General features: G+C 40.3%; 1 protein-coding gene across 1 annotated transcript in view; it reads left to right on the top strand.

The window, feature by feature from the left end:
- The first annotated feature begins 5,589 nt into the window (after window positions 1-5,589).
- The window catches only part of LOC147016497 (matrix metalloproteinase-9-like), a 75,505-nt gene continuing 66,012 nt past the window's right edge, over window positions 5,590-15,082 (top strand). The window contains exon 1 of the mRNA XM_085845209.1: window positions 5,590-5,861. Coding sequence (XP_085701335.1) covers window positions 5,751-5,861 — 111 coding nt within the window. The 5' untranslated portion in view covers window positions 5,590-5,750. The remainder of the gene's footprint in view (window positions 5,862-15,082) is intronic.

Raw genomic sequence — 15,082 nt, 5'->3', positions numbered from 1 at the left:
AAAAAACAAAAAAACAGCACAAATCAAGGTGAAAACAGGAGGTACAGCAGCGATCGACACACGATAGATGCTTTCACGAGGACTTCCACCGACGAACTGAATGAACATAGCACAAAGATGCGGCTCAAACAGGTGGGGCAGACGCGTGAACAAACATGAACGCTTCGTTGTGTTCGGTTTTTAGGGCAAAATTCATTTTTCATTGATAAGAGACAACGGCAGCCGCGCGAATAACGCAAGCCCACCGTATGCCCTCCATACCGTCGATGTGGAACCAACTACGTCACAACTACGGCATGTCGAATTGCTCCGGCGAACATAGAAATGAAAAAAGTTATAACTCCACGTTATAATTCCACGGCGACCCCTACGGCCTGTAAAAGATAGCCAAACGGCGTTTCGCCACCCTACGGCCACTGCAGAAACTCTGCGGCCGCCGCACGTTTCTGTCATTTCAGAGGGTGTACGGCCGCCGTATCCTCGCCGAAGAGCAAATGTGACTTAGGCCTTAGTGTGATTTATACAATGTGCATGTAGGTTAGTGTGATATATAAAATGTGTATATGGGTTAGTGTGATTTATCAATCAAGTACATGCCCGTACGTGCGTGCCCGAACGTGCGTGCCCGTACATGCAAAAAAATACAAAATAAAAATAAAAAAACTTTCAAACCGCTTGCTGGAAACAACAACCACACAGGCCGTTCCTTCGCTCTCACATGCCCTTTCGTGCATGCCTGTACGTACGTGGCTGTACTTGCAAAAAAAGAAGAAGAATTGTGACGTCAATCGTGCATGCCCGTACGTGCATGCCTGTACGTGTGCAGCCATATGGCCGTGCAAAAAAAAAAATATGGGAACGTCAATTGTGACGTCATAGCACCATGTCCTGTCATTGGTTTAGTAAATAAATGGCCACAACTTGGGAAACACTTGGGAAACAGCTGAAACAGATGAAGAAGAATGATATCAAACATTTAAAAAGCACGTACTCAGGACCCCATCGTCAATTATGACGATGTGTATATGTGTATGTGTATATGTGTATGTGTAGAAAATGTGTATATGGGTTTGTGCGATTTATAAAATATCAAGCGAAGAAGAAGAATTGTGACATCAATCGTGACATCATAGCAACGTGTACTGTCATTGGTTTTGTAAATAAATGCCCATAACTTGGGTACCACTTCTCCGATTAATATCAAACCTTGAAAAGGCACATCCACAGGGCCCCTGCAATATGCCTGGCAAGTTTCAATTAGATCGGACCGGTGTTTGTCGAGAAACAGCTGTCGCAGACAGACACACAGCCACACACACACACACACACACACACATACACACACACACACACACACACACACACACACACACACATACACACACACACACACACACACACACACACACACACACACACAGATTGCTGGAGTTATAGATAGATTAAGAAAAAAGGATGATTATCACATCATTTACCTCCTTCTGCAGGTCCTGCACCATCTTCTCAGCATTGCGCATTTGATTGGTTCGCATCTTGACGACCACCTGGAGACTATTCACCTCATTTTCCAGATATTTCACGTGAGATGAAGGGGAATTTGTCTGTTTAAGAGTTTGAAGTAGGTGGGAAACAAAATAAGTTGAGGCAAAGATTGCACCAATTATAAGCACGAGTGTGGGCCCGTACGTACGTGCCCATACATGCGTGGCCGTACGTGCAAAAAATAAGAAGAATTGTGACGTCAATCGTGACGACATAGCACCGTGTACTGTCATTGGTTTGGTAAATAAATGGCCATAACTTGGGAACCACTTGTCCTTTTAATATCAAACCTTGAAAAGGCACATCCACAGGTCCCCAGCAATAAACCTGGCAAGTTTCAATTAGATTGGACCAGGGGTTGTCGAGAAACAGTGGTCGCAGACAGACACACAAGCACACACACAGAGATTGCTGGAATTATAGATAGTTGTGTATATGGGTTAGTGTGATTTAAACAATATGTATATTGGTTAGTGTGATATATTCAATGTGTATATGGGTTCGTGTGATTTATAAAATGTGTGTTTAGGTTTGTGTGATTTATACAATGTGTTTTTGGGTTAGTGTGATTTATAAAATGTGGATATGGGTTAGTGTGATATATAAAATGTGTTTATGGGTTCGTGTGATTTATACAATGTGTATATGGGTTAGTGTGATATATGAAATGTGTATATGGGTTAGTGTGATATATATAAATGTTTTTGGGTTAGTGTGATTTATATAATGTGTATATGGGTTCGTGCGATTTATAAAATGTGTTTATGCGTTAGGGTGATGTATACAATGTGTATATGGGTTCGTGTGATATATAAAATGAGGAAATGGGTTAGTGTGATAGATACAATGTGTATATGGGTTAGTGTGATGTATAATATGTGTATATGGGTTAGTGTGATATATAAAAATGTGTATATAGGTTAGTGTGATTTATAAAATGTGTAAATGGGTAAGTGTGATTAAAACAATGTGTATATGGGTTCGTGTGATATATAAAATGTGGATATGGGTTTGTGTGATCTCTAAAAATGTGTATTTGGGTTAGTGTGATTTATAAAATGTGTAAATGGGTTAGTGTGATTTATAAAATTTGTGTATGTGTTCGTGTGATATATAAAATGTTTATAGAGGTTGGTCTGATTTATAAAATGTGTATATGGGTAAGTTGATTTATAAAATGCGTATATGGGTTAGTGTGATTTATAAAATGTGTGTTTAGGTTTGTGTGATTTATACAATGTGTATTTGGGTCTGTGTGATTTATACAATGTGTTTATCGGTTAGTGTGATTTATAAAATGTGTTTATGGGTTAGTGTGATTTATAAAATGTGTTTATGGGTTAGTGTGATTTATAAAATGTGTATATGGGTTTGTGTGATTTAGAAAATGTGTATATGGGTTTGTGCGATTTATAAAATGTGTAAATGGGTTAGTGTGATTTAGAAAATGTGCATATGGGTTGGTGTGATTTATAAAATGTGTATATGGGTAAGTGTGATATATGGGTTTGTGTGATCTATAAAAATGTGTATTTGGCTTAGTGTGATTTATAAAATGTGTAAATGGGTTAGTGTGATTTATAAAATTTGTGTATTGGTTGGTGTGATTTATAGAATGTGTATTTCGGTCTGTGTGATTTATACAATGTGTTTATCGGTTAGTGCGATTTATAAAATGTGTTTATCGGTTAGTGTGATTTATAAAATGTGTTTATGGGTTAGTGTGATTTATAAAATGTGTCTATGGGTTTGTGTGATTTAGAAAATATGTATATGCGTTTGTGCGATTTATAAAATGTGTTTATGGGTTAGTGTGATTTATACAATGTGTATATGGGTTCGTGTGATATATAAAATGAGGAAATGGGTTAGTGTGATCTATAAAATGTGTATATGGGTTAATGTGATATATATACAATGTGTATATGGGTTAGTGTGAGATATAAAAATGTGTATATGGGTTAGTGTGATTTATAATATGTGTAAATGAGTAAGTGTGATTAAAACAATGTGTATATGGGTTAGTGTGATTTATAAAATGTGTTTATGGGTTGGTGTGATTTATACAATGTGTATATGGGTTCGTGTGATATATAAAATGTGTATATGGGTAAGTGTGATATATAAAATGTGGATATGGGTTTGTGTGATCTATAAAAATGTGTATTTGGGTAAGTGTGATATATAAAATGTTTATTTCGGTTGGTCTGATTTATAAAATGTGTATATGGGTAAGTGTGATTTATAAAATGTGTGTTTAGGTTCGTGTGATATATTCAATGTATATGGGTTAGTGTGATTTATACAATGTGTATGTGGGTTAGTGTGATTTATACAATGTGTATGTGGGTTAGTGTGATTTATACAATGTGTATATGGATTTGTGTGATTTATACAATGTGTATATGGGTTCCTGTGATTTATACAATGTGTATATGGGTTATTGTGATTTATACAATGTGTATATGGGTTAGTGTGATTTATACAATATGTATATGGGTTCGTGTGATTTATATAACGTGTATATGGGTTGGTGTGATTTATACAACGTGTATATGGGTTCCTGTGATTTATACAATGTGTATATTTGTTTGTGTGATTTATACAATATGTATCTGTGTTAGTGTGATTTCTACAATGTGTATATGGATTTGTGTGATTTATACAATGTGTATATGGGTTCCTGTGATTTATACAATGTGTATATGGGTTATTGTGGTTTATACAATGTGTATATGGGTTAGTGTGATTTATACAATATGTATATGGGTTCGTGTGATTTATATAACGTGTATATGGGTTGGTGTGATTTATACAACGTGTATATGGGTTCCTGTGATATATAAAATGAGGAAATGGGTTAGTGTGATTTATAATATGTGTAAATGAGTAAGTGTGATTAAAACAATGTGTATATGCGTTAGTGTGATTTATAAATATGTTTATGGGTTGGTGTGATTTATACAATGTGTATATGGGTTTGTGTGATATATAAAATGTGTATATGGGTAAGTGTGATATATATAAAATGTGGATATGGGTTTGTGTGATCTATAAAAATGTGTATTTGGGTAAGTGTGATATATAAAATGTTTATTTCGGTTGGTCTGATTTATAAAATGTGTATATGGGGAAGTGTGATTTATATAATGTGTGTTTAGGTTCGTGTGATATATTCAATGTATATGGGTTAGTGTGTTCTCTACAATGTGTATATGGGTTAGTGTGATTTATACAATGTGTATGTGGGTTAGTGTGATTTATACAATGTGTATATGGATTTGTGTGATTTATACAATGTGTATATGGGTTCCTGTGATTTATACAATGTGTATATGGGTTATTGTGATTTATACAATGTGTATATGGATTTGTGTGATTTATACAATGTGTATATGGGTTCCTGTGATTTATACAATGTGTATATGGGTTATTGTGATTTATACAATGTGTATATGGGTTAGTGTGATTTATACAATATGTATATGGGTTCGTGTGATTTATATAACGTGTATATGGGTTGGTGTGATTTATACAACGTGTATATGGGTTCCTGTGATTTATACAATGTGTATATTTGTTTGTGTGATTTCTACAATATGTATCTGTGTTAGTGTGATTTCTACAATGTGTATATGGGTTCGTGTGATTTATACAATGTGTATATGTGTTAGTGTGATTTATACAATGTGTATTTGTGTTAGTGTGATTTATACAATGTGTATATGTGTTAGTGTGATTTAAACAATATGTATATTGGTTAGTGTGATATATTCAATGTGTATATGGGTTCGTGTGATTTATACAATGTGTATATGGGTTCTTGTGATTTATACAATGTGTTTATGGGTTCGTGTGATGTATAAAATATGTATATGGGTTGGCATGGTGGATAAAGCATGTATGTGTTTCAGAGGGATGTGCGAAGCATGTACGTGGGTTAACGTCATTTATAAAATGTGTATATGGGTTTGTGTAATTTGATGACCAAATGTGTACGTCAGCTCGCTTTGTGGTGGTATTATCACTGGCTTCACTCGAAGCAAAGCAAAAGTGGGAGTAAGATAAGGAGAGTACTGTCATTGGGGAGACTGCAAAAGGAAACCGGTTGTGACATCAGTGTTGTGTGCTTAGCTCTTGTGGTTTCTTGTTAATGTGGACATTGTGTTGAAACGTGCATCATTGTGCTTGTGGAGTCGTGGAGCATTATGTGCTCGACACTCGCTGCTTTCCTTGCGCTATTCGCCCTTACCGTTACTGCAAGTCCGCTTTGTGATGATGGTGACGAGGTGTGCATTCGAAACGAAGCGAGCGTGCAGGTAAGCGACAAGTGGTTTGTGATTTACAATGAGGAGAATATAGCGAATACTTTAATTATCACCGAAGTTCGAGAAGCTCATGAGAATGGTCAAAATACATTGTAAAAGGTTGTCAGAAATAACATGTATACAAGTGCAGAGTCTTGTGGAATTCGTAACATTTAATTGTGCTGCAAAGACGTTCATGATTTCAGATGCAACTCACAAAATACGAAGATCACACCCTCATACCTAAAAACATATCCTTTCTGTATTGATGAGCATACGGAAAATAATACGATGAAAAAAAAATTAGAAGGGCACTCGGTAGATCGCATACCTCCACCACGTAATTCCTGATCCACGAGAACATATCAGGCCCAATCCATTTTTGAAATATCATGCTATACAGCACTATATCGTTTTTAGCCCTATCAATGGTGAAGAATCACTTTAAAAATTAAATAATTCTCATATTCAGATCCAGATTCGGATCTTCATCAAAATCGAATCAGGTCTTCCTTGTCGCATACCCAACGTGTCCACCAAGTTTCGTCCAAATCCGTCCACAACTTTATGAGATTTCATGCTATGTATCGTTTTTGGCCCTATCTCTCAATGGTGAAGAATCACTTAAAAAATTCTGGTGGCCAAATCCTCATCCAGATCTTCATCAAAATCTAATCAGTTCATCCATGTCACACATCAAACCTGCACACCAAATTTCATCCGGATCCTTCCACAACTTTTTGAGATACCCTGCACACAAACAAACAAATGAAATTGCTCGTTGAGCAAGGAATTGCCGAAATAACTTTGTCATATCTCCATGATCTCTGAAAAAACAAAAACCTGGAAATAAATTTGGTTCTTATAGGTCGATAGTGCTACTGTTTAATGAGTTATAGCACCTAGTTTGGTCATGATCATAACTTGGAAGTCAATCGGACTTGAAATGGCGTTTTTATCGCAATTTGAAAGTTTTGACCTGACCCACCCTGACATTTGACCCCGACCGCAAAGAAGGGTGTTGGTGTGACACCCCAATGAGACATGTGGTTGGATGCAGTATTGGAAGATGCACATTTTGGATTTGGTTTGAAGTCGATACCACCATTTTAGCGGACGTTGTTGCGAAAATAAGAATTTCGGTGACCTTGACCTTGACCTTTGACCTCGATTCACCAAAAACGTCAAGTGTCTAAGTTGGACCATGTCCAACGTCTGTACCCAGTTTGGTCATGATTGCTGAAACGGTGTGGCTGCTACAGGGTAGACAGACACACAGAATGACACACACAACCGACCAACATAATTGCCGAAATCCGAAGGATTCCGGCAATTAACAAACAAGAAAAAGATGTCGTGCAGAGCATGATACTTACAAAATCCACCCCTCCCTCCAAAGGTTGCCATGGATACATCAAATTGTCTATTTTATTAAGATTTAAAATTCACAATCTTGATCAAAGCTCAGGTCAATTGGATGAAAATTAATTATTTTTCAGATTGAAACTGATTTTAGAAGTTTGACCTTGAGTTGACCTTTGCCATTTTGACCTCAAAAATAGTTGGTTTCCCAATTCAGTTAAAGACTATGCAATTGATGTTTAATTTTCAAGTCAATTGGATGAAAAATGCCGATTTTAGAAATTGGACCTCAAGATGACCTTTGACCTCAAAATCAATAGGCTTCTCATTTGAAATGACCTCCACAACTTGGTAAAGTTTCATGACGATTGGTTTGGACTTGTAACCTGTAGGCAATTGAAAAAGACAGACAGACGCACACACACACACAATAACAAAATCGACTGACCAATATACTTGAAAAATCTTCGATTTTGCAAAGTAACACAGACAGACAGAAAGGGGTGAAAACTAACTTCCTTAACCTTCGGTGGTGGAGGTAACGACAACAGCACTCGGTACCTCCTCTCGGCTGAGCAGTTTGTTTTATATCCCACTCAGAAGTCAGATCTGGATCCGCACCTCCAAAATCTAATCGGCTTTTTCTTGTGACTTAACCCACTCATCCACGTAGTTTCGTCTGGATCTGTCCGAAACTTTTTGAAATGTAATTATATATATATATATATATATATATATATATATATATATATATATATATATATATATATATATATATATATATATATATATATATATATATATATATTGTCTTTGTCCCCATCTCTCAATGGTGAAGAATCACTTTAAAAAGTTTTTTTTAATTTCTTGTATCCGGATCCGGATTCAGATATTCATAGAATCAATTTGTCCTTGTCATATACAACCTGCCACTAAGTTTCGTCTGAATCCGTCCACAACCTTTTGTGATATCCTGCTCACAGATAAACAAACAGACAGACAAACAGTGTTGAAAACCTAACCTCCACCCACCTTCTGTGGCAGAGGTAACCAGTCTTGCACAATTTTTTTTCCACAATGCAATCAAACATTGCAACCAAAAATGCAAACAAATGGGCATCATAGGATGAACAAACAAATTGACCCAAGATATACGTGACAACTGAATGTGTTCCGAAGCAGCACCACAAAATAATCGAAGGAACAATGTCTCGTGAAACATTGTCACATAAACAGTTGTCAAAGTAAGAATGTTAAGAAGTGCATGAAAAGAGGGACACACACGAGGGTTCAAAACATTCCATGCCGTTTACTAAACCTATGCCTCTGATAGCATTTTCGTCTTCACAGCGACAATAATGATTAACCGGCTGTTGTTATGGCTTGCAAAGCACAACATTGTGTGCCAGATTTACTTCGCTTGGCAGGGTAAAACAAAATCCATCCATCCATTGGGACCATACTCTGTGCAGAGCATTGGTGCTACCTAAGCAGTATCCTTGGCTATTGGGTACAAACCTGGATGGGTCGCCATCCGACGCAGGATACAGGCAAGCTGGCACTCATTTTGCCAACCTCAGAGGGACCGCAGGCAGAGTCAACCCCACCTGGTATTAATTCAACACCGAAGGGGATTTGAACTCAGGATCCCAAGATCTTAAGCCCACCATCCGAACCATTAAGCCAACACCAGGCATAAAACAAAATGAAAAACAAGAAAAAGAGCAATCAGAGATTGCAGACCCTCGCCAGGACTTGTTTTGTGTCGTGTTTTTTGCGTGACTTTTTTGTTTTGGTGTGTTATGTAATTAATGAGACATAATTAGAACTGCCACTTTATAACTGCTGGCAGTGATGACCAGGTACCAAGACGTCCCGCTTTGATCGGACACTTGACCCTGACCCACGACATTTATTATTATTCAAATGAATTTAGAATGGGATTAAATTAAATTAAATTCAAATCAAATGGAAGACCAAATAGGAACAGTCCTGCATTGGAGTAATCAGGAGGAACCCGAACAAGCAAAAAGCAAAGATATAGTCATCATGAGGAACCTGGATAGGATTCGGGTTTCAGCTGCTACTCCGCTACCCTCAAACCTAACCAGGCACAGACAAGTGAACCTTATTCAAAATACAATTTTAAAATGTTTTTAAACACATCAAAAAAATTAATAATTCTGCGTGCCATACCATGTATCCGATCAAGTTGAAATTTAAATTATGTATTCCTCATCACTACTCAATCATATTTGAGAAGTTTCATGTCGATTGATTAAGCGGTTCCATAGAAAACATTATTTAATATATTTCTTCAATCCAATGTGACCAATCCAATGTGACCAAACCATGTGACCTATCAATTATTCCTTAACACACTTGTACACCCATGGCTTGTGGAACGCATGTGTGAAGTTTCCCCTCGATTTGTCCAGCCGTTCTGGAGAAGATTTTTTTTATTGGTTTCAGAGTAAATCCAATATGGCTGCCAAACCATGTGACCAATGACATCATATGTGTGAACCTTTTGTTCCTCATAGACAAGCAGTCAGACTTACCTGGTGTTGGCGCAGTGGTTAGGGCAGCGGGCTTGGGATCCAAAGGTCCTGAGTTCAAGCCCCGTTGGGCCGCTGAATTAATACACCAGGAGGTTGACTCAGCCTGTCATCCTTCCGAGGTCGGCGAAATGAGTACCAGTTGTACTGTGCCCGGTGTATGCCCCGGTTAGAATAGGTGTACCATATCCCTGTGTGTCGTAAGAGGTGACCAGGGTTGCGTCAGGAAGGGCATTCGGCGTAAAACCTGCGCCAAAAATAATTATGCGGATCATAAAACGGATTTCCATACCGGATCGGTCGAGGCCCGGGTTACCAACGACCGCCACCGGTACTGTTGGTCAGCACGGTACCGGTGGAAATTGTGTTATTGCTGGGCAAAGGAGGAGAAGGAGATGGGGAAGGCGTGTCCAGAGGCAGTGGGAGAGGAGGGAGGGTAGAAGTGTGGAGGTGAGAGTTGGAACTTTGAATGTTGGGACTATGACTGGCAAAGGGTGAGAGTTGGCTGATATGATGGAGAGAAGAAAGGTGGACATACTGTGTGTACAAGAGACCAAGTGGATGGGGAGTAAGGCTAGAGCATTGGAGGTGGTTTCAAACTTTTCTACCATGGTGTGGATGGGAGGAGAAATGGTGTCAGGGTAATCCTGAAGGAGGATTATGTCAAGAGGTTATTGGAGGTGAGGAGAGTGTCTGACCGATTGATGAGTGTGAAGTTGGAAATTGTAGGGGTGATGATGAATGTCATCAGTGCATATGCACTGCATATGGGGTGTGAGATGGAGTATAAAGAAGATTTCTGGAATGAGTTAGATGAAGTGGTGGAGAGTGTATCCAAGGAAAAAAGAGTAGTGATTGGAGCAGATTTCAATGGGCATGTTGGGGAAGGGAATAAAGAGGATGAGGAGGTGATGGGTTGGTACGGTGTCAACGAGAGGAATGTGGAAGGGCAAATGGTGGTAGATTTTGCAAAAAGAATGGAAATGGCGGTGGTAAATACGTATTTCAAGAAGAAGGAGGAACACAGGGTGACGTACAAGGGTGGAGGAAAGTGCACACAGGTGGATTACATCTTAAGCAGGAGATGCAACCTGAAAGAGATTAGAGACTGTAAGGTGGTGGCACGGGAGAGTGGAGCTCGACAGCATCGGATGGTGGTTTGTAGGATGATTTTGGAGGTGAGGTGGAGGAAGAGAGTGAGGGCTGAACCAAGGACCAGATGGTGGAAGCTGAAGGAGGAAGACTGTTGCATGAAATTCAGGGAGCAGGTGAGACAGGTGTTGGATGGTGGTAAAGATGGGTGGGATGATTGGGAAACTACAGCAGAAGTGGTGAGGGAGATAGCTAGGAAGGTACTTGATGTGACATCTGGACAGAGGAAGGAAGATAAGGAGACTTGGTGGTGGAACGAGGAAGTACAGGAAAGTATAAGGAAGAAGGGGTTGGCGAAAAAGAAGTGGGATAGTCAGAGAGATAAAGAAAGTAGGCAGGAGTACAAGGAGTGGCGTCGAAAGGCAAAGAGAGAGGTGGCAAAGGCTAAGAAAAAGGCATATGACGAGCTGTATGAGAAGTTGGATACAAAAGAAGGGGAAAAGGATTTATACCGATTGGCAAGGCAGAGGGACCGAGCTGGGAAGGATGTGCTGCAGGTTAGGGTGATAAAGGACGCAAATGGGAATGTGCTGACGAGCGAGGAGAGTGTGTTGAGAAGGTGGATGGAGTACTTTGAGGAGCTGATAAATGAAGAAAATGAGAGAGAGAGAAGGTTGGAAGAGGTGGAGATAGTGAATCTGGAAGTGTGGTGGATCAGTAAGGATGAAGTGAGGACTGCTATGAAGAGGATGAAAAGTGGAAAGGCAGTTGGCCCAGATGGTATACCAGTGGAGGCATGGAAGTGCTTAGGAGAGATGGCAGTGGGGTTGTTAACCAGATTGTTTAATAAAGTCTTGGAAAGTGAGAGGATGCCGGAGGAGTGCAGATTAAGTGTACTGGTTCCGATTTTCAAGAACAAGGGTGATGTGCAGAGCTGTGGAAATTACAGAGGGATAAAGTTGTTAAGCCACACCATGAAGTTGTGGGAAAGAGTAGTGGAAGCTAGGTTGAGAGTAGAGGTGACGATCTGTGAGCAGCAATATGGGTTTATGCCAGGAAAGAGCACTACTGATGCGATGTTTGCTTTGAGAATGTTGATAGAGAAGTATAGGGAAGGCCAGAAGGAGATACATTGTGTGTTTGTGGATTTAGAGAAAGCTTATGATAGGGTGCCAAGAGAGGAGTTGTGGTATTGTATGAGGAAGTCGGGAGTGGCAGAGAAGTATGTGAGGATCGTGCAGGATATGTATGAGGACAGTGTGACAGCGGTGAGGTGTGTGGTAGGAATGATGGACCAGTTTGAGGTAAAGGTGGGATTGCACCAAGGATCGACTCTGAGCCCTTTCCTGTTTGCAATGGTGATGGACAGGTTGACGGACGAGATCAGACTGGAGTCTCCATGGACTATGATGTTCGCGGATGACATCATGATCTGTAGGGAGAGTAGGGAGCAGGCTGAGGCGAGCCTCGAGAGGTGGAGGTACACACTGGAGAGAAGGGGAATGATAATCAATCGGAGTAAGACGGAGTACATGTGCGTAAATGAGAGGGAGGGTGGTGGTATGGTGCGGTTGTAAGGAGTTGAGGTGGGGAAGGTGGATGGGTTTAAATACCTGGGATCAACTTTCCATAGTAACAGAGAGTGTGGGAGAGAAGTGAAAAAGAGAGTGCAGGCAGGATGGAGTGGGTGGAGAAGAGTTGCAGGAGTGATTTGTGACAGAAGGGTATCTGCAAGAGTGAAGGGGAAAGTTTATAAGATGGTAGTGAGACCAGCTATGTTGTATGGTTTGGAGGCGGTGGCGCTGACAAAAAGACAGGAAGCGGAGCTGGAGGTGGCAGAGTTAAAGATGCTGCGATTCTCGTTGGGAGTGATGAGGATGGACAGGATAAGGAATGAGTATATTAGAGGGACAGCACAGGTCGGATGGTTTGGAGACAAAGTGAGAGAGGAGAGATTGAGATGGTTTGGACATGTGCACAGGAGGGAAGCGGAGTATATCGGGAGAAGGATGCTGAGGATGGAGCCGCCAGGTAGGAGGAGAAGAGGAAGGCCAAAGAAGAGGTTCATGGATGCGGTGATGGCGGACATGTGGGTGGTTGGAGTGTCAATGGAAGATGTGGAGGACAGAGCGAAATGGAGACGGATGATCCGCTGTGGCGACCCCTAACGGGAGCAGCCAAAAGAAGAAGAAGAAGAAGAAGAAGAGACAAGCAGTCAGACATGTGACGTTGTGCCTCAATCTGTTTTGCCACTTCAGAGAAGATTTTTGAAGTTTTTTTTTCACAATATGGCTGCCGAATCAGGTGATCGATGATGTCATAGAAACTTTGCTGTGGACCATTTTATCCCGAGATGACCCTCAAAAATTTTCATACTAATCGGATGTGGCATTCTCCATATGCAATTATGATATCATAATAAAATAACACTCATTCCTCATGAGGAGTACTTACTATGTGCCAAGTTTCAATTTTTTCCTTGGTGCGGTTTCAGAGATACAGAGGTCCAAGTTTTTTTCCCCCCATTTTTCCAACATGGCTGCCACACCACGTGACTTATGACGTCATAATTATCAATAAAACATTCTACATGAGTCGTCGCTCCTATGGTGAAAATTTCGTCTCAATCCAACAATCAGTTGTGGAGAAAAACACAAAAATTCTGTGCAGACAAGCAAATAGACAGATAAACAAACAAACAAGCCGGTAGGTGGCGATGGGTCACCGAGCATGGAAACTATAATATATAGAGCAAAATGGATGTCATATAGCGGATATGGAATCACCTTAAGATTATGCATATCAAATCCCATCCAGTTCCATCTACTGATAACTACTCTGTATCAATTTGAATGAAAAGTACCGAAAATGTGGTTTGAAATCGGAAATCCCCAAAGTTCGAGGGGGTGCTGTGGGTGAACAAAGACCTAAATCGAAAATCCGGCTTGATCGTTTGTGCACAATGTATTCCAGACGATTAGTGTGAATTTTCATAACCATCCGACCATAACCCTAGGAGGAGTAGCATTTGGCGCAAAGGCACCTCCAGCTCTCGCATATTATCAATTTTTGCATTAATTGACCTTTGACCCCTGACCAAAGCGAAATCGGTCAATATGTCCTGAGGCAAAGTTGTAGTACTCATTGAGTACCATGAACCTGCAAAGTTTCATTCATATCGATGCACTCACCTGGTCGCTCGGGGGCCTTCAATTTTCCTTGTAGGGGGGTCCTTGTAGGGGGGTCCTTCAAGTCCTTGTAGGGGGGTGGTGTTATGGCAGAGGGTGTGGTCATTGGCGAAGACATAAAGAGGATTTTTCCAGAGAATCAGAGATTGGTGAAGAAGATTAGGAATAGCACAAGCCCAGAAAACTGCTTTGTGGCACCCCAGCCTTTACAGGGAGAGGAGATGAGAAGACTCCATTAAGAGCCACACATTGGCTACAAGAGTAGAGGAAGTCAATAAGCCAAATTCATTGAACATGAGGCTGCAAATTAATTTGTGAGTCTTCTCAGAAAATATTTGTTTGGTGGACCAACTGGCTGAGCACTTCTCATCATTATGGATCCATCCATCCTCCATTGGGACCATACTCTGTGCAGAGCATTTGTGCTGCTGAAGCAGTCTCCTTGGCTATTGGGCACAATCCTGGATGGGTCACCACTCCGACACAGGAAACTAGCAAGCTGGCACTCGTTTTGCCGACCTCGGAAGAATGACAGGCAGAGTCGACCCCACCTGGTATTAATTCATCAGCCGTGGAGGATCTGAACTCAGGATCTGAGGATACCAAGCCCACCACCCTCACCATTAAGCTAACACAAGGCTTCATCACATGGATATCATGGGTTTCAGTCCCAATCAAACCTTAATTCCTTGTTATGACCTTGTCTTCCTGTTTTTCGGACACAAGCTATTACCGGATCATTCTTTACTGCAGAAGTAAATAAATTAGCTGTTGGCCGGTACATAAGGAAAAAGATTTGAGCCAGGTGTGGGGAGGGAGGTGTAATAGTGGGGCAACTTAGCATAACAATTGTGCATTTTGTGAGGAAAGCACCAAATTTGGCACACTATACTAGTAGCCTATCATATTATGAATAGATTTGGATATTGGACCATCTCAAAATTTTTGATGGCAGTGGAAAATGGCTGCCACAGCCATCAGCGGCTGAATTTGAGATGGCCCAATATCCAACTCTGTTCATAATATGATAGGC

The sequence above is a fragment of the Eptatretus burgeri genome, chromosome 11 (genome assembly GCF_056783735.1).
Source record: "Eptatretus burgeri isolate ZD-2024b chromosome 11, Ebu_testis_v1, whole genome shotgun sequence".
In the NCBI taxonomy this organism is placed as follows: domain Eukaryota; kingdom Metazoa; phylum Chordata; class Myxini; order Myxiniformes; family Myxinidae; genus Eptatretus; species Eptatretus burgeri.
Note: the sequence above shows the minus strand (reverse complement) of the source record. Positions and strands in the feature narration are given on the sequence as shown.